This window comes from Rhinolophus sinicus, chromosome 5 (assembly GCF_057876585.1).
Source record: "Rhinolophus sinicus isolate RSI-liver-muscle chromosome 5, RSI-T2T, whole genome shotgun sequence".
Classification (NCBI taxonomy): Eukaryota; Metazoa; Chordata; class Mammalia; order Chiroptera; family Rhinolophidae; genus Rhinolophus; species Rhinolophus sinicus.
In genome coordinates this window covers 104,802,567-104,822,805 of record NC_142505.1, presented here as the reverse complement: position 1 = coordinate 104,822,805, position 20,239 = coordinate 104,802,567, and the positions used below count along the sequence as shown (strand labels likewise).

Below are 20,239 nucleotides of genomic sequence, written 5' to 3'. Positions count from 1 at the left end.
CCGGCAGTGAGGGTTGAGGAGCGCAGGGTGGGGTGGGGTCTGGACAAGCCCTCCCGGCTTCCTCTGGCGGACAGACACCTTCAGTGGGGTAGATGCCATTGCTTGTGGGCTGGGGGCCTCCTGCTTCCAATTCGGGGCTCTGCCACTGGCGGTCTGGGGACTGTTGGGGGCTGTTTGGTCCCTCATGGCCCCTCCTGGAGTCTCATTTTCCTAATTTGTGAAACAGAAGGGGTAATGTCTCCCCCCAGGGTGGCTGTGGGAAATAAATGAGATAAGGTCTGTGGAAGTGCCTGTGAGAAACTATGGCGGTTACATAACTTGAACGACAGCAGTACAGCTACTGTAGGTTGAGAACTTGGTGGGTGCCAGGCAGGCGGTGGGCACTGGTTCCTTACAGCAACCCGGTGAGGAAAGGGCTGTTCTTGATCCCATTTTCTTACCTGATGAGGGAACTGAGGGTCAGAGAGCTCCTGCGGCTTTCAGTCCCCTACTCCGGGGCTGGCGTCGGTGCCGCGTCGGTGCCTCATCAGTTCCATTTCCCTTCTGGCTTCCAGCGCCCTGAGTTCCAGGCCTTTGCTACTTGGCTCTGGTACATTGGGCTAATGAGGCCCATACCACAGGTATGTGGGCACAGAATTAGGTGTGGGTGGTGTGGCCAATGTTGCTCCCGGGGCATGGAGAGGGGCCCAGTGCTTAAGAATTGGATTCCCACCTCTGTTTACCAGCTATGGGCTCAGGGAATGATCCATCCATTTTGTGCCTCCGTTTCCCCGTTTAGTAAAGCAACAGTATCATGGGATTACATGAGTTCTTCCAGATGATTCCATTCACCTCACTGCAAGGGCCCAGCTTTCTGAGACCCTGGGTTTCCATCACCCAGCAGTAGGCACTTTGGGTAGCGGGTTACAAACTCCCTCTTTCCCAGTCCAGACAGAGCAGCACTGCCAGGAAGGACATAAATGGGGCAGCCTAGTGCCTGGACCAGTGGGTCTCACAGTGTGGTCCTGGAGCAGCAGTAGCATCGCCTAACAAGAGTTTGTTAGAAATGCAAATTCGTGAACCCCAGCCCGGACCTCCTGAATCAGAAATTGGGGGAAGGGCTCAGCAGTCCGATTTAACAAGCCCTCCAGGTGATTCTGACGCCTGCTCAGATTTGGAAGCCAGTGCCCAGAATAGGGCCCAGTTCATCCCAGTTTTCAAATGTCTTGTTATAACATTGTGACAAGGTTCTCTCATCATTTGAAGCTTTCATGTGATCTGAGCTAATACCATCTGCATTTCGTCCTCAGTGGTTTTCCATTGTGCCTTGTGATCATACTTGCCTAAGGTTTGTCTATTTTATTGGTCTTAAAGGAAAGACTTTTATTTCATGATCCTCCTTTTTTTATGTCATCTTACAGGAATGTTTTATTTTTAATTTCTTTTTTGTTGAGGTGAAAATTTAGTTCATTTTTGTCAATCATTCTTGCTTTTTTAATTTTAAATAAACATTACGTAAGGCCACAAATTTACCTCTAAGCACTTTTTTGGCCAAATATGTTTTGATGCATATTTGGTGTTCCTGAGATTATACTTTTGCTGTCCCGGCTTACCTGCTACCAATTGAATAATCTCTCTCTCTCTCTCTCTTTCTCTCTCTCACACACACACAAATACAAATGAAAAATCAAAATTCTACGAACTGGGGCTGTGGGGCCAGGTCTCCTGAGTCCAGATGGGGTTGCAGGATACATGGCGTCTTCTGTTCTTCCCCCTGGAGAATCTGGGAGAAAGGACAGAGTTGGTGGAGGCTTTGCTGGGAGTACCATGGGTGTGTGTGTGTGTGTGTATGGGGGGGGGGGGCTTCAGTGATAAAAGGCAGGATGCTGGAATTTCTAAGTGCCCATGTGCGGGTTCAGGCTCACTCTGCCATTGACTTCCTGTGTGAACTGAACTCAATTCCCTGTCTGTAAAATGGCATAGAGATTGAATCAGGGCTCTTATACATATTTGGGCCAGCAACCTTATTTGAGAGATCGATGAAAATATTATGGACAACTTCCAAAGACAAAGACACAAATACGTAACTTGCACACAAGCCATGTCACAGGTTGCTAACCTGTCCATCCCCCATTCTCTACTCACATCTCCTAGTTAGGAGTCTCCAGGGGCCCTTCAGTGCTCACGATGGAAGGCTCTAAAGACACCTGCCAAAATTTATTCACTCCTTCGTTCATTTATTCAACACGTATTTACTGCTGAGCACCTAGTCAAGTGTTCTGGCCCATGTGCTAACTTGGGGCCTTAGTTTCCCCACCTGCTGGTGGTGATGCCGTTTGTGCTCATCGCCAGTGCCTCCCCGAAGTGGGGGCTAGAGGAAGAAACTTCCTGAGGAGGTCGGGAAGGGTCCAAGACTGCCAGCTGGAGGAAGGCAAAGGCCACCTGGTGCTGTGTGCTTCTCAGGGTCCCCAGCACAAGTCAGGAGACTTAAAGGACAGTTGGCTTAGGGAAGTGACCTCAGGTGCTCAGGGGCAGGCAGTGGGAAGGCTGGGGCTGGGGTTTGGAGCCAGCACTGTCGTGACTGCAAAGTCCATGCTTTTCCCTCTACGTCATACCCCCATTTCTACTCTGGGAGGATTCTCAGTCACAGGGCTCATTGGGAGGGGCGTCCGTGGCGGGTCTGGGTGAAAGAGCCCAGGAACGGGGGTGAGGGCTGGCCAGCACGGGGCTCACTTCTGTCTTCCCCACTAGCCCAGGGAGCTCCTTCAGGGCAGAACAGTGCTGACAGCATTCGATTCCATGTCCTGGGGCTGGGCCCAGGGCCTGGCCCACTGGAGGATCACCAAGAGTCTGGGGGATGAAACTGAGGAGCACACAGCAAAGCTAGATGAAGGGATAAGGAAAAGGGGTGAGAGGGTGTCCGGGAATTTGCCAGTACTCAGTTCAGCACTCACCTCCCCCAGCTCTTCCCATCCTTTAAGACCCAGGTCAGCTGTGGCCTCTCTGCCCAGCCTCCTGAGTGCCTCTCCCTGTCAGTCTCTCTCCTTGCTGATTTTCATCATTGCACTTGTTGCCTTCAGAACTGAGATCTTATTCACTCTGCTCACCAGCTGTCTGAGGACGGAGACCGTCTCATTCACTACTCCCTATGGTAGGTGAATGAATGAATGAACAAACGATTTCCAGGATCTTTGTGCTGAGTCAGACCCAGGCTCTGGCCTTGAAGAGGGCACAGCCTGGCAGGGAGGCTGGCAGCAGCAGGAGGAAGCTGGCCATGGGGCTGGGGGTTGGTTAGAAGAGCGGGCAAGACCGGAAGGGGGTGGGGAAGAGAGATTCCTTTCTCCAGGGACGGGTCTGGTGGAGGGGGCTGGTGGAGGGTGCAGAGGCATCTGGGCAGGGCCCAAGTGCATGAGCAGGCACCGAGGGCAGGCACACGCACTGGCCTTCTGAGGGCCTTCAACCCCGTCTTACACCGTTTGCTTCCACCACCCAGCAACCATTTTTCCCATTTTGTGTTCTACAACTTTCCTCTCTTCTTGACAGATTTCTCTACTAAATTTGACTTCGTTTCAACACTTTTGTTGGGCAAATTACATTAAGATGGATGTTGCAGGTACCCTTTATGGTTTATTTATCGTGATACGGTTTGTATCTCACACTTATAAATAACTTATGTTATAGCTTTTGTTTGTGGAAATGTAACTTACATATTTTATTACGCTTTCTGTAAACCTCAAACAGAATCTTGTCAAGGAAGCGCTCTTATCAGCAATCCAAACTGTGGGACGTAAAAACCGACACTAGCATTATTTTTTAATATGCCAAGGAGGCAGGTTACTCTTGCTGTAGTTTGAAAGGTTTGCTGTCATCGTAAACTTGCACCTCAATAAAACATTAAAAAGTCTCAAGAATGATTTTATAAAGTTCACGGAAGAGGAAGAATCAGTGGCAGAACCCACAGACACAACACACTGGGGCCCAGGCATTGGATTGGCCTTTCTTTGGGAGGGCCCAGCTCTATGTGGGGGGGTCCCACAGGTTTCCAGATGCACCTTCCCTGCCCAACTGTCCCCAGAGTCTGGCTGTGAGGAACTCACTTAAGGAATTAAGGTGGAAAAAAAACATGAGTTTTGGAGTCAGGCTGACCTGACTTGGCTTGTCTACTTTTTAGCTATGTGGCCTTGGGTCAGACTTTAGTCTCAGTTTTCTGATCTCTAAAATGGGGATAATAATACTTATTTGACATTTTTATTGGGAAGCATTACATTTAAATGAGATAGCCATTTGCAGTGCTAGGTGGGTGTGCTCAGTAAATGATAGTGGTTCTACTTATTTAATGCTCGTCTTGAAACCGTCGCTTGCCCCCTTTCTACTCTCCCTGCTCTCCCCTTCAGGTGTGCATTTCGCCCCTCGCCATAAGGAGCTGAGTTCTCTCAAATGCCACTTCCCCAAACTGCCGGACTGGCCACATGTACATAAGGTTTCCCCATAATTCAGATCTTTCCGTTTCCCCAGTTTTTCTCACCAAACCCATCCTGCTCTTTGTTCTCATGTTCAGCTCTCGACTGGTCGTTGACCTAAGTCACTGATCTCAGCTCAGGGCTACACGCCAGGCCAGTTCTGCACGTTGAAAGGGGCCTCCAGTCCCATAACACAAAGGCACTCCGAGGTAGTGGAAGGGAGCCCCGGAGCCAAGAGGGCTTTCTGGGCTGCTCAACTCACCACTCAGGGCAGGCACCTTGCACTCCCCCACCGTTCAGCACAGAGAAGCCTGAATAGGACGTGCAGAAAGAGGGAAACATCTAGAATACAGCTTTCTCAGGGGCCAGGTTCTGGAGTCAGTATAGAAGGCAAAAATTGAGCCAATTACCTTCTAGCTGTTTCTTGCGTGAGCATCAGCTGACGCCGGTGGCTTGACTCAGAGCCCCGCCCTGCACGCACAGTACGCGTCTGCACCCCAGAATTTCATCAGAAGGGTGTGGTGTGCCCAGAGGCCCACACCTTCCATCTCACCCTCCCTGTGGCCCACACACTTGTTAAGTGGTGGGCCCCGTTCAACTGCCTGTACTAGTGAGTTAGATACACCTGTGGCCTGATTGGAGCATAGAACAGACCCAGCGACCACTCTTTCGGGCAGGCTCCGCAAGTCTGTGTGCCTTGGAACACTTGTGTTATCCTTGGGATAGGATGTCCCAGCAGAGAACTGCCACGTGGGCCTCCAGGTTCTCCCCAGGAGTCCCCACTGTCCCTTACCAAGGCAGACACTGGCAGGCTGGGAGGTGGGACGGCACAGCTCCAAATCCGGTTCCCATGGGCTGGGGGATGAGTACACAGTGTAATGTCTTCCTGAAACATCCCAGCTTCCCCACGCCCTTTCCCTCCTTTTGAAAGGGCACAGAGTGGAACTGAGCTCTCCAAGGAAAATCAGGATTCTTTTCCAGGTTTTAAGGGATAAACTTGTAGCCAGACTCAGCCTCTTCAGCGCAGACCAGCTGAGTGGTAGCAGGCAGCTTTGAAAATGGGTCCTGATGGTCCCTGTCTCCTGGTATCCACGCCCTGTGTACTCTCTCTGCTTGGGTGTGCGCTGGTCCTAGTGAGTTACTTTCTTTCGGTGAACAGAATGCAGCAAAAGCGACGGGCGCCCGTCCTGATACTGGGTAAGACGAGGCTGTGACTCCAGCTTGCTGCTCTCAGGCTCTTCTCTTCTGCTGGTTCTGATGCAGCCAGATGCCATGTTGTGAGCTGCCCTATGGCGAGGCCCATGTGGCATGGAGCTGAGGGTCTCAGTCTGCCAGTCCGTGAGGAACGGAGTCTGCTAACTCCACGAAGGGCCATAGAAGCGCATCCTCCCCAGCGAGCCTTGCGGGTCCCACAGCGCTGGCCAACCACCCTGACTGCAGCCTGTGCAAGGCCCCGAAGCACAGGACCCAGCTACGGGTTCCGACACAGAGGAACCGCGACACAACCCCTGTGTCCTGAGCCACTACATTTTGGGGTAATTTGTTATGTAGCAATAGAGTTCTGACAAACAATTGGAAACGGATGTAAATATTAACGGTTTCAACTCACCACTCTCAACTATGTGTTCCTTGGAAGAGACCAGGAATTCCTTTGAGGTGAAACAGACCTGGGTTCAGATCCTGCCTGTGTGACCTGTGTCTTTGAGCCTTAGTTTCCTCATCTCAGAAGCGGGAAGACTGCTGTCTCCTTCCTTGGCGCTGTTTTGAGGACTAAGGGAGGGAACACAGGTAAGGGGCACGGCAGAGGCTCAGTAGTGTTTGCTGAGTCCCTGCTCCCGCCCCCCACCCGCTGTGAGCTTCGTAAATCCAGCACCACAAGCAGGTGCCGCTGAACTGAGCAGTGGGGCAGGCCTGACAATCCTCCTGGGAGAGCAGCTCGCCAAGGCCAAGGCCGGGGAGCTTCCCTGGCTGAGGTGAAACCACCAGGTGACCTTGGGCAGTGAGGCAAAGAAAAGCAAGTGCACACTGTTACTTTCTTGTGAGCCTTTTACTGCAAATAACACAGTGCTTTTAGGTCCTAGACTTCTGTAAAGAAAACAGTGCCAGACTGGGACAGGCCTTCTGTGAAGCGTTTGTGAGCAGTGAGTGTGCAGTAATAAGCCCCTGACAACTAGAACTTCTCAGACTTCTCCAAACAGTTGTTGTTTTATAAGGGTCAGAATTTGCCTTCTCAAGGAAAATCATGTTTTTCACTGCTAATGAAATACAGTGTAAAGCCAAGGTTTACTTATCCATGAACTGCCAGAGGTAACCGTATCTATAACACACTTTTCCCTGATTCCTGGGTTCACGTGGGGATGAGCAACATTTTGAGATAAACTTGCGTACTCTGCTTTTAGGTGACAATCCTCTTACGAAACTCCATTGTCAAGAAAGCTTTCAAGAAACACTAGTCTGAGAGACGAGATTCTAGCAGGAGCCTCTGGATAGACAACAGGAAGGCCAACGTCTCATGGCTTAATCAGAAAGAAAGGGCACAGTATTTATTACAAGCCTGAACCATGAACACAGAGCAGTGAGATGCAAAAGCCATTCGATAGAGGCAATCTCAAAATGAATAGCCCCGTTAGCGTCCTCACAAACTAAAGGCCTCCTTCCTGCCCTGGGTGTGGGTTCAGTTGCAATCCCCTTGTGTGACTAAGAGGTTCTGTGGCGGGATGGAAACCAGCTGTTCTCAGCGTCTGAAAATCTGCATTTTAGTACCTGGAACTATTTTGGATGGCCCAAGAAGACAGAGCTGCTTTGAATGAATATATTTTAGACACCTTCAGCTTCTCGTAAAAACTGAATGGAGGCAGAAGGCCTGGGCGCGTCCTGCTGGGGCTGCCCGGCTCCTCCTAAAGAGATCTCTCTGCAGGCAGTAATTGCACAGCTTAATTCTTCTAGACGGAACCACTGCAGATTTATGCCAGTGAAAAGCAAACGTTGTTTGTAAGTCATTTAATTGTGTTACTGTCTCAACTTTATCAGATGCTGCTGCGGCAGACGAGGCTGTGTGCAGTCCTGTGGTTGCTTCGTCCTCAGTGCCCACAGCTCAGAGGCCCCAGTGCTGTTCCTTCCAGACTCCTAACAAACTACTAATAAACAGGTTCAAATGGTATTTGTCTCAATCCAGGATCCATGCTGACGGCTGCAATGCCAACAAATCCTCAGCCTTGATTGCAGAACCATTAACTGGTGCACACTTAGACGCAAACCTGGTTTATTATGTTCTTTGGTTACATATTGTTTCTACACTCTTCCAGAGCATTAGAAGAACAAAGATAATGATATTTTATAGAAAGACTGAAAACACTTTTGCTTTTTCAGAGCAAAGAATGAATTTACATCGTTTGTGCACTATTACAAATTCTTATAATTAGGCCAGACTTATAAAAAGGTAGGGCTTTTGTTGTTGTTGTTTGTTTTGAAAAATAGATTCCTCTGGGCTTGCCGACATCACTGTCCTGGGAGCCAGACCCATAAGAGTCTCTTGATAAAGGCCGCTCGGCACAGGGTCAGAGACGTCGTGTCAGCTCATCATGTCCGGGCTGCATGGGTCAGTGCTGCCATCACTGCGCAGGACCTCTGCCACGTCCCTTCTGAAGACGGACAGGTTCTGGGTGAACCTGTGGAAAGAGGAGGAAAGGGCTGAGGGCAGTGGCAAGGCCGGGGCTGTATGAAGCTCTGGATGAGGAGGTGTGGGGTTCAGGACCGTGGACAGGGCCCGAGATCCGGCTGAGCGCCTTCCGTCCACTTTCACTACCATTACTGTTGTCACCAGCACCCCTCTCAGGAAACAAGGGTTATCACCAAATACACTCTGACTATTTTGAGGGGTGTGTTTTGTGGCTATTCTATTTAAAAATTGTTAAAAGTCAAACTACACACAGATGGTAAGGAAAATAAAGGAAAGAACTGAAACTTATGTGCCAGGCAATGGGTTGAGTTTACACATAAATTCATTTCATCATCACAAGTCTTCCCAAAGGTAGATATTAGTATTCTCATTTTACAGATAAGAAAACTGAACTTAGTGGTTCAAAAGAGGGAGCCTGGGTTAGACCACCTGGGTTCAAATCCTGGCTCCACCTCTTAGCTGGGTGACCTTGGACGCATACTTAACCTCCAGTCTGTGTGCCCAACATGAGAAGCTGCCTCATGGCATTGTGGGAAATGAGAGCTTATCGAGTGAACTGAGACCATGCTGGTAAGAGGCAGGTGGAAAACACCTAGTCCTTGCTGGCTAGCGCTCTCTGTAAGCGAGGAGGCCTGTCTGACACCATTTCACAGCGCTGCTCAGGAGGTGGCAGTCGAATCCCCAAGGCTCAGATGAAGCAATTTCCCCTGGAGGCACCTAGGCTTGCCCCATTCAGTAAGTCTCTTCTGCTGACCTCACAGGTTGCTCCTTTCTGCTTGACCGGGGATCTTGGCATGGAACAAGCAGCCAAGGGAACGTGTCCACAGAGCCCATCCGACTTGGCCTTGTACTAGCAGAGCCGAGGCTGGTGACGCCACAATAGCCCGAGGCTACTGGATGACTCAAATGGTGCAGCATTTGGACACCACCACTTTTAAGAAAGGTTGTTACAGGCAGTTGTTTTTCTTTCTGCATCATTCATTATTGTCTGTCTCCTTCACTAGAAGCTCCACGAGGGCAAACGCCTTGAACAATTAGTGCACCACTGGTCTCCCCAATGCCTGGCACATAGCAGAGTCTCAGTAAAACTTTGTGCACTGAATGAAGGAAGGAAGGAAGGAAGGAATTCAGGCATAGCTGGTAAGTTCAGACTCCTCATATTTAGGACTGGCAACTTACCTGTCTCTGTTCTTGTAGGACCAGTCACTCTTAAAGGTCAGGCAGAGGAAGTAATATTTACTGGGGTCATATGTCCTAGACACCATGCTTTACTACACTCTGCCATTGAAACAGCACAACCAATTATCATCATCTCTGTTTTACTGGGGAGAAAACTGAGGATCAGAGAAGTTGACTGCCTTACTCACTGCCATGCAGCTTATAAAGGGCAGGGATAAAATTTAGATCAGAGTCCATCTGACCTCAAATCCCATGCTTCTTCCAGTGCCAGGAGGCCTTTCCTCGTCCTTCGTAGCAGATCTGAGCTTTCTTTCTTTGACCTTTTCACTTAGTTATCTTTCATCTCTCTCCTGTTGGATTATAAACTACTTAAGGGAAAAGGCTGCATTTTATTCCCCTCTGCATCCCTACCGGTATATAGTGCCCAGCATTGGAAGAAATCCAATACCCAGTCACATTTACTGGAGGGGACTCAACTGAGCCTCGGATTCCAAGGCGTAGCAGAAAAGCCACAGCCACGCGTGAGCGGTGTTAAGCACTATCCAGTTATTTTCCACGAACCCGGTAGGTGCCCCTCCCTCAGAGATGCTTGGCTCCCTGGGCACTGCTCACCTGTCTCTGTTCTTGATGGACAGGTTCTGCTCCACGCCTTCCATCAGGTTCCTGAAGCACTGGGCCAGGACCTCCTGCTTGGGGAGAGGCTGGCTGCTTATCAGACTGGCCCTCAGTTCACCGAAATACTGTTGGGAGACAGAAGGAGCATCAGAGCTCTGACTCTGAACCTGCGCCTGGAGAACGCCCTGGGGGAGGTGCTAGACCAGGTCCCATCTGCTCAGGGCTCCTATCTCTCACAGGAGCTTTGGTCCGGGTCCACTGTGAACTAGAAGCCTTTAGAGAAAACAAGCAGTGGAGGCATTCCTAGGTAGAACCTGGATTAACCTTTCTAACAGATGTCTCTTGCTATAATTGTCTATTATCACTGAACAATGTAGGCTGGCTGAGTTCTTGCCTCCTTGGTGGGACCAAACACATGGAGGGCTTCCTGCCTCCCGTGTCCACTAACCCCAGAAAGGCTGAACGTGGCGGGCCCTCCCAGGCAGAGGGGAAGAGCTTGACTGAAAACACTCAGGGCCCTGCCACCTTCATGGCTTTGTGAATACCCCTCACACGACTCCCGGCTTTGTTCCAAGTCCCAGCCCCTGAGGGCTGCTGTGCTGAGGTGGGCACGAGAGGGGCTTGCTTCATTCTGGGAGAACTTCCTGGCACTAAGGAAAATGTCTGTCATACCCGGTCACAAAGAACCGCGAGCCCTTTGGCTGCCGGGTCTGTGGGCTTTCATACAAACACAAGCTTGTAGGCTAAACACAGCTTCTAATCTTTGGAAAGAGCCTAATTTTAGCACAAAGACAATGTTTTGCCAGTCGTGTGTTTATCCTTCCAAGCCCGAACAGCATGATATTTAATTTCCATCATACATTAAAACAGCTCACATCAAAAACACACATAATTAATATGTAGTCAGACTAACACTTAAATACTATATATCAGAGGCATTAGACTTAAACCTCAATGTCTTCCTGAACAAGACTGGGAATGCACAAAACTACTTATTTTTCCCTTTTATAATGATGCAGTGACTCACACCAAATAGAAAATTATTAGTTTTTCATCCCAAACCATGAAATATTGCCTCCATCAGTAAAGTATAATATTGTGATGTCATAAGCTTTTTCTAAACACTGAATTTGCCCTTATTCCCTCTCAATCATTTTAAAAGAACTGCTCTCTTTTATAGAGCTTGGATTTAAATCACAATAACACCGAGGGAAGATGAATGGCAGTGCTATTGAATGTGGCTAAAATTGGATACTTCAGCACAGGTGAATGATGAGACAGCGCTTCTCTTTTTGATATATTTTCTTCTTCTATTAGTTTCCTTCCAAGGCTGGGATTTCAGTTTGAATTTTAATGTATGCGGCTGCCTCTAATCTCACTGTCCTTTTCCCCAGTACTATCTTATTGTATAGACAATTCATTCTCCCGAGCAGTAATGCACTGTTCCTACTGACTGCTGGGGAGACAGAGGTGGCTTCACGAGGCAGCTGGAGAGCTTGGGAGGCAGCCCAGAGCGGCGTGTGCACTTACGGACTGCAGACTTGTGTGCCTGGACGAAGGGTGCTGGCCCTGTGTGGCCCTGAGGGGCTGCTGCTACCATCTAGGGCAGCAGGGAGCCCAGATTTCAAAGGAGGCCAAAGAAGGAGCAAAAAGGATTATTGCTCAGAAGTCCTCTGGGACGGGGAGGCGAGTGAGGCTGAGCTTGCATCACTGCTGATCAAAGCACCCGCCTAGTGGCCCAGTGTGTGGGGGCACTGGGTTTCAGAAGAGCTAGTCTTGAGGCCTCTGTCTAACGGAAGATCTGCGGCTTTGGGGAAGGGCCTTCTGGGGGAATACGGCCTTGGCCCTGGGTGCTCGAGGCCCCGGCTCCAGCTCAGCGGCTCCTGTCCCTCCTAGCTTGGCCTGCTGTACCGCGTCTCCCTCCTCCCATGACCGCCTCCCGGGGACCTCCCTGCCATCACACCCACCTTCTCATTGAGCAGGATGAGCCCCAAGAGGGGCCTGGATACTGACCACTGGTTCCGACAGTCTTCAAAGACGATGGTGTTCATGAGGACAGACATCATCTAGGAGACAATCACATGAACGCGCTGACGTCTTGGCTCAGCGTCCCCCGTCCCGGCCTTTTACACACCCAGCGTCTACCCCACATCTTCTCCACAGCCACGAGGGCTCTTCCTGGACAAATGGCTTTGACTCCGGGAGCCCACAATGTGCCTGTAGGAACTCTTGGCAAAGCTCTGAGCTCCCCAAGGAAGAGTTTCTATCACCACAAACTTTGGGGAGAACCTTCTGGGTGGGCAGAAGTCAGAGACTACACAGCCAAGATGAGGCCCTGCCTCTCAGCCCTGACAGGCTTCCCTCTATGCCACGTCACAGGCAACGCCCAGCTTGTCTTCTTTTCTGCCTCTTATTTCACCAGAGGTCAAGTTACAAAGGAGTGGGACACATTCCATGTAACCTTGGAACGTCCTGCTTCCTGCTGGCTCAGGCTGTGAAAGGCTTCTCATTCGTTCTTCATTGACTGACTTCCTCCCTTTCCTCCCTCCCTCTTTCCTTCCCTCCCTCCTTCCCTCCCTCCCTCCTTCCCTCTCTCCATATGTGTACACACTCATCTATTCTCTTAAATTCAAAGTCTGCAAGACACCTAGGGGAGGGAAGAGAACACAGGCATCTACTACAGCCTCTGCCCTTGAGGAGCTAGAAGCTTCCTGGAACAGACCACCCAGCAGAGACAGTGCAGGAACCAGGGCTGGTGGGCCAGCTGTGGGCATGCAATGGAGGGAGGGAGCTCCTGGATCCTCGAGGAGAAGTCAGGAAAGACTCCACAGAGGAGGCAATGTTTCAGGAGTTCATCAGAAGTGTGTTCTACGCAGAGAAAGCAGTGGAGGAGGAGACTGGGAATGAACAGCGGTCAGGAACTCCGTGTGTCTGGAGAGAAGCGATGTGAGCCAGCAGCAAGACCCCAGGGTCAGGCTGGAAATCTGCTGAAGAATCGGACTTCATCCTGAGGGCAGTGGGAGCCAGTGGTGGGTCTGCAGCAAGACAGACCTGCTCAGATATGCACTTAAGAAAGATCCTTCTGGGGACAGGTAGAACATGCACTGTGTAGGTGACAGTAACGGAGGGAGGCCAGAGATGAGGCTGCTGCAAATTCAGGCAAGTGGTGGTGACGCAAGCTGCCGTCCTCCTCGTGGAGCTGAAGATACAATTTCTGCCTCTTGGACTCTGTACCTCCGACCTCTAGCACTTGTTTCCACAGCTTCAGGGCGCCCTTCCTCGAGGAGGGCAGGGAAAGGGCAATTATGTGGCAAAGACAACCTCCAACACCAGCGCTGACGGGGCTTTGGTGACATAGGTTTCTTCCTCTGGCACATTCCTGTACCCTGTGATCTCAAGCAAGTTACTGAACCTCTCTTTGTGTGTCTCCATTTCATTAGCTACAAAGAGGAAAATAATAATCCAGCACAAGAAAGCTCCAAGAATCAAATGAGATGGTGGATATAAAAAGTGCTGCAAGGAGTGAAAAGTACTATAAACATTTAAGGTGTGTAATAACAACAGCAACGGGCTTCTCTGTGATTCTCTAAACATCTGCCATTGCACATATCATCATCATCATAACACTTAGGCTGCTTGCAAATGAAATCCGCCAATTGCATATTTACTGTGTGTCCAGTCTCTGGGGAGCGGCCACGTCGTCAGCCCGGCATGTTGCACAATCTAACAAGCCACCCAAAGTCATAGAGCCACAAATTAAATTGACAAGCAAAACTAACAGATCCACGGAGACAGTCTAAAATATTATGGGCTTCAGAATGTGAAGGCAGAATGGATATTTTAATGGAAAAGATTAAAGTTAGAGGTAGCAAACTCCTCCAGTAACTGACAAAGCATCCTAAAGTGATGTGCCAATTACTTTATACGGTTCTCCCGTGGATTCATTTGTCTGAATGCATGTATTTATGTCCGTAATAAGTAAGGGGATGTTTGAATAAAATACTTTTCTAAAAATAAAGTTGGCTAAAATGGATGATTTTTGTTTTCTTTTTTACTCTTCCGGAAAAATGGAAATTAGTGAGCAAATCTGCTCAAATGGTATTGACATGGCAGCTCATTTCCAGAGTTCTTTTTTCTAATAATCCTAGAGCGTATGGGGGAAACAGTTCAAACATGTGGCACGTTCCTTTGGCGAAGTCCCCCTCCCCCATATGGAGAAATACTGGGTGAAATGCTAAGTACAGGTCCTGTTCCAGGGAGTATGAAATCTCTGGTGGAGGCTCTCTGTGGTGAAGGACGCCAACAAATGAAGCTTGAAAAGAGAGCGTCGGCAACTCTACACCGGACCACCGCAGCCCCACTGAGCCACACGCACCCTCAGTACGTCATGTAGCATGAGCACTGCTGCGGGAAAGCGCCTCCACACCCCCAACTTCCGCTCCCGTCCCATACATACTGTTACAGGGGTGGATGGCATGGCCGTTTCCAATTTGCCCAACCCAGATGGCATTTTCCAGGGCCTATGTCTGAAAACACACACATTATCCGCATATTATCCTAAGCAGCTATTCTGCCCAACTAGGGAAGGGACCACTTGGAGAGGGGAGTCATGTGGCTTGGTCCCACTTAGAAAACCCACACTCCACACTGCCTCAGGCACGTCCCCATTCTCCCTCTTCCTTCCCACAGGCTTTGACATGAGTTTGTAGGACATTTCTCGCAATGAAGTGAAACCAATGTGGTGTGACAGGGGCAGGCTTTGGAGCCAGTCAGAGCTGAGGCCAAACGTGGCCCTGCCACATACGTAACTTGGGAGCCTGGGTAGGCTGTTCACTTCTCTGAGCCTTTATTTCCTTACATAGAAAATGGGGGATGATGACCCCTACTCTGATGGGCAGCTGTGAGGACTGACTCTTCCACAGGCCTCGATAGTTACCAGTGTTCCTTTGCTCTCAGTTTGGGAAACTGTCCCCAAAGCATCCCTATTTGGTCTGGCATGTGTGTGGTATGGATTTTGAATGACAGTGTTTGTGTTCCTCTGAAAACTTGTAATCTTCCACATGAAACACAAAGCTGCTCTACAAATATCTGACCTGGAAAAGCAAACAAAGCAATGTGTTATGTGTACCGTTGTTCACTGTCCAGCCTGTCCTATGCTCCCACCCTAAAATGGGCTACGACGCACAAGCACGAAGCAAAGTGGACTTTCCGACCCACACAAGCTGGGTGGCACTCTCCCTACAGAAGGCACTAACCATAAGCTGTCACTTCAGAAGCTTCCTGTTCTAGCTCCTGCTGACTCCGAATAAGCAAAGATGTGGTGTGTGCTGGATGCTTTACTGCTAGAGGGTGGCTATGTCCTCTTTGCAAGGAAGGGAGGCTCAGTGGGTACAAGTTGGGCAGAGCAGGATGGCTGCAGAGAAGTGGCTTGAGTACAGGGTGACGACTGCAGTGGGTAGGGAGGGAGCCCAGCCTGCAGACCTGTGGGATGCTGGGGCCACGGGGCACTTTTCTCTGCATTCCCAGTGCCTAGCATGGCATCTAGGCGCACATCAGAGGCTTAGGAAATAGCTACCAAATGAAAGAATGAATACATAAATGGATACATGAATAAGCGGGACAGGATGAGTGAAATAGCAAGCACTCACGTGTGAGAGCTGAAGAGCTGGAAGGGGACTGTACAGAAAACAGTTCTGGCTAACTCGATGGCTAAAACGTGAAATGGGTAAATACGTAAAGTCACACACTGTGCATGTCCAAGGACCAGACTTGTTTTGTAGAGCCTGAGAACTCTTCTGAGCTACTATCGTCCCTCTACCAGCAGCTTCCGGGAAGAGCCCTTGTGGAGGCTTTTAGGTTACAAAGTCCCAAGGCCGAGGCACCAGCTTTTCTGACAGGACTTCCACCGACGAGTAAGCTGTGCCCGATGGCTCTTCTCACTGCCCAACAACAAAGCTACACGTAGGGAGGGAGAGCCTCAGGCACGTGCATACATTGCCTCTACCCTCAGCTGCTCCTGAAAGCGGCTTTACTCCCATTTCACAGTCTAAGGGTCTGAGGTCCTGAGAGAGTAACTGCTCAAGGAGGCACAGCCGTCAGCCACCGAGATGTGAAGCGGAACCAGGACGTGTGCCCGTGCCCTCATGCCAGCCTGCCTTCCGCCACCCTTAGGCTGTCCGAGAGCGAGGACCAAGACCACCAGCGGTGGTTTGAGGCGGCGTCGGGCTCCTTCTGGACGACCGGTGGCTGAGAGGACGGGATCGTTTCCGGGCACGACTCACCCTGGCACCTGCAGTGGGTGTCCCCGACATGCTGCCCACGTGCATGTCCTCTGCTCAGTCACCCTGCTGCCTGCTCTCCCTGTGGTTAGAAGCCAGGGGAGTGGTTCCTGGAGAGTTGGCAGCAGGCCGTCTTGCCTCCTCCCTAAAGCTTCTATAAGTTTGGTGAACACATTTGCAGGCTCTCAAGATGAACAGCAGTAGACGTAATGAGTTGATTGTCTCTGAAAAATGGCCCATTGAACATTTTCCTAAAAGCAGTGGTTTCCCTCCCATGAAAAGGACCATGTACACAGCAATTTAAATGAACGTCATCGACATTAGGAAATTAAGCTAATTTCCTTTGAGGTAAAATCCTCCCTATAAAGTGAACACTTTTCATTGTTCATGTTCCTTCAGCACGTTGAATAGCATAACTGAAAAACATTTCACAAAGTTCTAAGAAACAGGTGAAAAAACCCAAACTGCTCCTTCTGGTGCCCCATCTGTCTCAGAAAGACAAAACTGACCCCGAAGTGAAGACAGGAACGTGGATCCTACAGGGACCGATTGCGCATGACACTTGGGGAGCTCCGGCTCGCCCTCTCTTTCCCCACCTCTTTGTTCAGGGTTGCGGGACATTTCAGTTATACTGCAAGGCTGCTGCCTGCCATCAGGGAACTGGAAAATGCGAATGGGGCTAGAGCAAGCTGTCTGGTCCAGACGGTGGTGAAGGAGGGCCCGAGAAGGAGGCTTTGGTTCCGACAAAGGTGGGACACACCGAAGAAAAGGTGAGCGACCAAAGGGAGAGGGTCCCTGTGCCCAGATCTAGATGGGGGTGGGGTGGGGAGGAACGCAAAGATGAGGGCTGTGCCCAAGGGCATGTCTGCAGAGTGGGGGGCCTTCATTGGTTAGGTGTGGGGCCCTCCTGGGAAGAAGGGTAGGATACAAAATGATCTGTAGCTCTGGCCAAACTAGATTGTCCTTGATTTTGACCTAATGAGTTGGTGATATTTTGAGGAACAGCCAATAATAAACACACCAAACACGTGAGCACTGCTTCTGAGCCTCAAGGACCCTTCGGCACGTGGAACCGGCCTCAAGGCCAGTGGGAGAGGAAGGGGAAGCTGGCTCTCGCAACAACAACGAGAACAAAACAAACACAAAAAACAACAACAGCACGTCCTGGGTGGTGCCACCAGATCTGAAAAAGCAGAGAAACCGTCTACCCATCTCCGCAGTAATTTCTCCAGAGTCCCGGGGATCCAGGGTCTGGGAGAATCAGAACGCTGCCGAAGGAGGCATAGCTTCCAGATTCTCGGCTGTGGAAGCCGGGGAGTTGCCGTCACTACCGAGGGCTGTTCCTGAGACCCCTCGCGCAGCAGATACTGAAATGTGATCCCCCTCAAATTAGATATCAGTCATCTTCAGGGAGAAGGAATCAATTGTTCGCTTCATCTGTCTACCGATGTGGTATTCGTGGAACGTTATGAAAAATGAAAGTAATGGACAAATAAGCATATAAATTTCCCTGCCCGGATTAACTAAGCCTCACCATCTAAGTTACCTTCAGTCTTTTAATGTCTGTACATATTAAGCACACTCTTACGTTCTTATGTGTCTTTGTAGCCTCATAATAGAAGCAAGTATATGACACATTAAAGGAAAAAAAAATCAAATGGCATGCAAGATGAGGTGAGCCTCTTTTTTAGACAAACAAGATTGCAATCAATTATGGGTGACTCTCGGAACGATCACATGGGCGTCCTGCCTACTTGCCTTTGCCCAGTGCTAGCTTTGCAAACAAACAAACAAACAAACAAACAACCTTCTTCCCAATAAAGGGACTGTGGGGCTGGTTAATTCAGCTGGCCTTGGCCGTATATTCGTACCGCAGGCTCCACATCTGAACTCAAAGCACCTCCTCTTCTACCTCCTCCTAGCAGAACGGTAAGGGATGCTTTTTCTCCCAGTGACAAATGGCCTAAGATATTTAAAAACTCTTCTTCCATCCCTTGTAAAATCTAAGGCAATACCCAACTCGTTTTGCTGTTGTTTCAATTTTCTCCATTACCAACATTACCCCTAGTTCTCAAAACATTTATTTGAATCACAGTTTATTGGGGAAAGAATTACCTGCCAGTTTCCTAGCTTATAAAAAAGAAGATAAAGTTGGCATGAAACTTCAGGATTAATTAATTGAGAGTACTGCATGTAATGTGTCTATTCTGAATGTAACAGCGCACATCACAATGAAAACAGTTTTATTTTCCATGGTTGAAATAAATTATAATAAATAATTCATTTCAATGGCAGAGATGTACCGGAGAGCAACAGCAACAAAATTGACTACACTACACTGTGAGTCTCATTCTTGAATCTTCATTATCCATTTGAAACTTTTTACGAGTAGTAAATCATATTTCAAGTGGCTGCAGATCTCATAAAGCAGCTTGCTGCATTAAAATAAAACCAGACAACCTGGGGCACGGGAAGGCTGCAGGACTTGCCACGCAGCGCTATTTGGGAAACTCTTTCTCACTCTTCTCTTGCCAACATCAAACAGCATCACTTGTCAAAAACATCATCTAAATTTCCTCTGGGTAGGAATGTTGGGAAAATCTGTGCGGAGAGGAATAGCTCTCAACTCCAAGGCCATAGTCCTCTAATTTTTATTCCAGTGACACTATTATTTCTAGTTCACGGCCCGGCCTGAATGACTGCCACGCAGTCAGGTTCCAGAACCTCTAATGGCCTATACTAGCCTCTGGGGGGGTCCCCCAAATTAGCAAACAGGTGTGCAAACTCAAGTGAGACTAACAAGGGCACACGTACTACGATTCTGTTGAAAAAGACCAGCCTATCTTTTATAGGACAGGTGGTATTTAAATCGAACCTTAGCAGATGCACATAGCATCACCGGGGATGAAGGCTATATGAGGAAGAGGAAATAAAGTGAGAAATGGCACCGGAGACAGGGCGTGGTAAGGGTGAGGAGCAATTAGCCCCTATACAGGAAGCTTTGGAGAGAGACCTCCCTCTGAGTGGGAAGGAGTAGAGCTGAGGGTGAGGAGAAGGCTACGCTGAGACCAGGTTATAAAGGGCTGGGGTCAAGCTAAATGTGGACAGGAGCTTGGGCCAGCACGTAAGTGGGAGCCTTCAAAGGGTTTCTGAATGATGATGAGGTGTGTGACTTAGAACAATACCCGACGGGGACTGGAGAACGGCAGTGATGGGTATAGGTGGGGGCAAGAGACCAGGCTTAGATCCTGCTGCAGAAATCCAGCGGAGAAATGATGAAGGGCCAGAGCCAGGCTGTGGGAGCAGAGACAGGGAAATGGTCAGGATTCTTGATCTCAGACCCATTTCCTTCCCAGTGAAGTCCTTCCAAGAAACGGAACCTGATACTGGAACTGCAGAGAAATTCTGAGCTTTAAGAACATGGCCTCAAATTCAAGACTGCCAGTCAATGGCGCGAAGGGGCTGGAAGCTAGGCTACCTCCAGCAGGGGAGCGGTGTCTAGCACAGCAAGTCTACCAATGAACTCGGGGGATAAGGCGCAGTGAAATGAACCCCAACCACGTCCATATACTCGTATGTGCACGACAGAGCTGACTACCGGCACATGTGGGTATTAGATATCCCGTGATAAAGTAGCTTCTAACTGAGGCCCTTCTGAACCAAGGAAGGGAGCGGGCAACAGCATGCCTCTTGGCTGAACAGGCATCACAACAGTCCCGGTGAATATCACATTTCACAACAGAACCACCTCCGGCTAAGGGCACCAGGGCACCAGGGCACCGCATGCAGTCAGCGAAGCAGAGCGCAAAGAACACTGTACACCGTAACGCGTATCTGCTCCCACAGCGGGAGGTCCAAAGCTACCCTGCCTCTCACCTGGCACCACACTCCCTGATCTCGTGAAGGGATTTGGTTAGATGGACCCAGAAATCCTTATAACCAACAGTGGAGGATTATGTTATCAAGTTCAAGACGATTTTGTATGGGGAGAAAAAAGCATTGTTATGGAAAATGTACGGGGCCCTCAGACGCATTTTCCATTAAAGACT

The 20,239-nt window shown here is 49.5% G+C and overlaps 1 protein-coding gene and 1 long non-coding RNA gene across 8 annotated transcripts in view; one reads left to right on the top strand and one right to left on the bottom strand.

The window, feature by feature from the left end:
* Positions 1-6,467: 6,467 nt before the first annotated feature.
* Positions 6,468-20,239, bottom strand: part of RANBP17 (RAN binding protein 17) — a 255,550-nt gene continuing 241,778 nt past the window's right edge. For 3 of the 7 annotated variants that reach the window (XM_019741153.3, XM_074313889.2, XM_074313892.2), the window contains 3 exons: positions 11,880-11,978; positions 9,910-10,037; positions 6,468-8,107 (listed from right to left, as the gene is read on the bottom strand). In XM_019741153.3, coding sequence (XP_019596712.2) covers positions 8,011-8,107; positions 9,910-10,037; positions 11,880-11,978 — 324 coding nt within the window. In that variant the 3' untranslated portion in view covers positions 6,468-8,010. Of the gene's footprint in view, positions 8,108-9,909; positions 10,038-11,879; positions 11,979-13,884; positions 19,485-20,239 lie in introns of those variants that run through there. The other 4 variants (XM_019741162.3, XM_074313890.2, XM_074313893.2 and 1 more) reach the window with 4 other exon arrangements.
* On the top strand, positions 10,470-13,945 carry LOC141567308 (uncharacterized). Its single transcript, XR_016021379.1, has 2 exons — positions 10,470-11,177; positions 11,307-13,945. It is a non-coding gene; the product is annotated as an uncharacterized LOC141567308 (long non-coding RNA).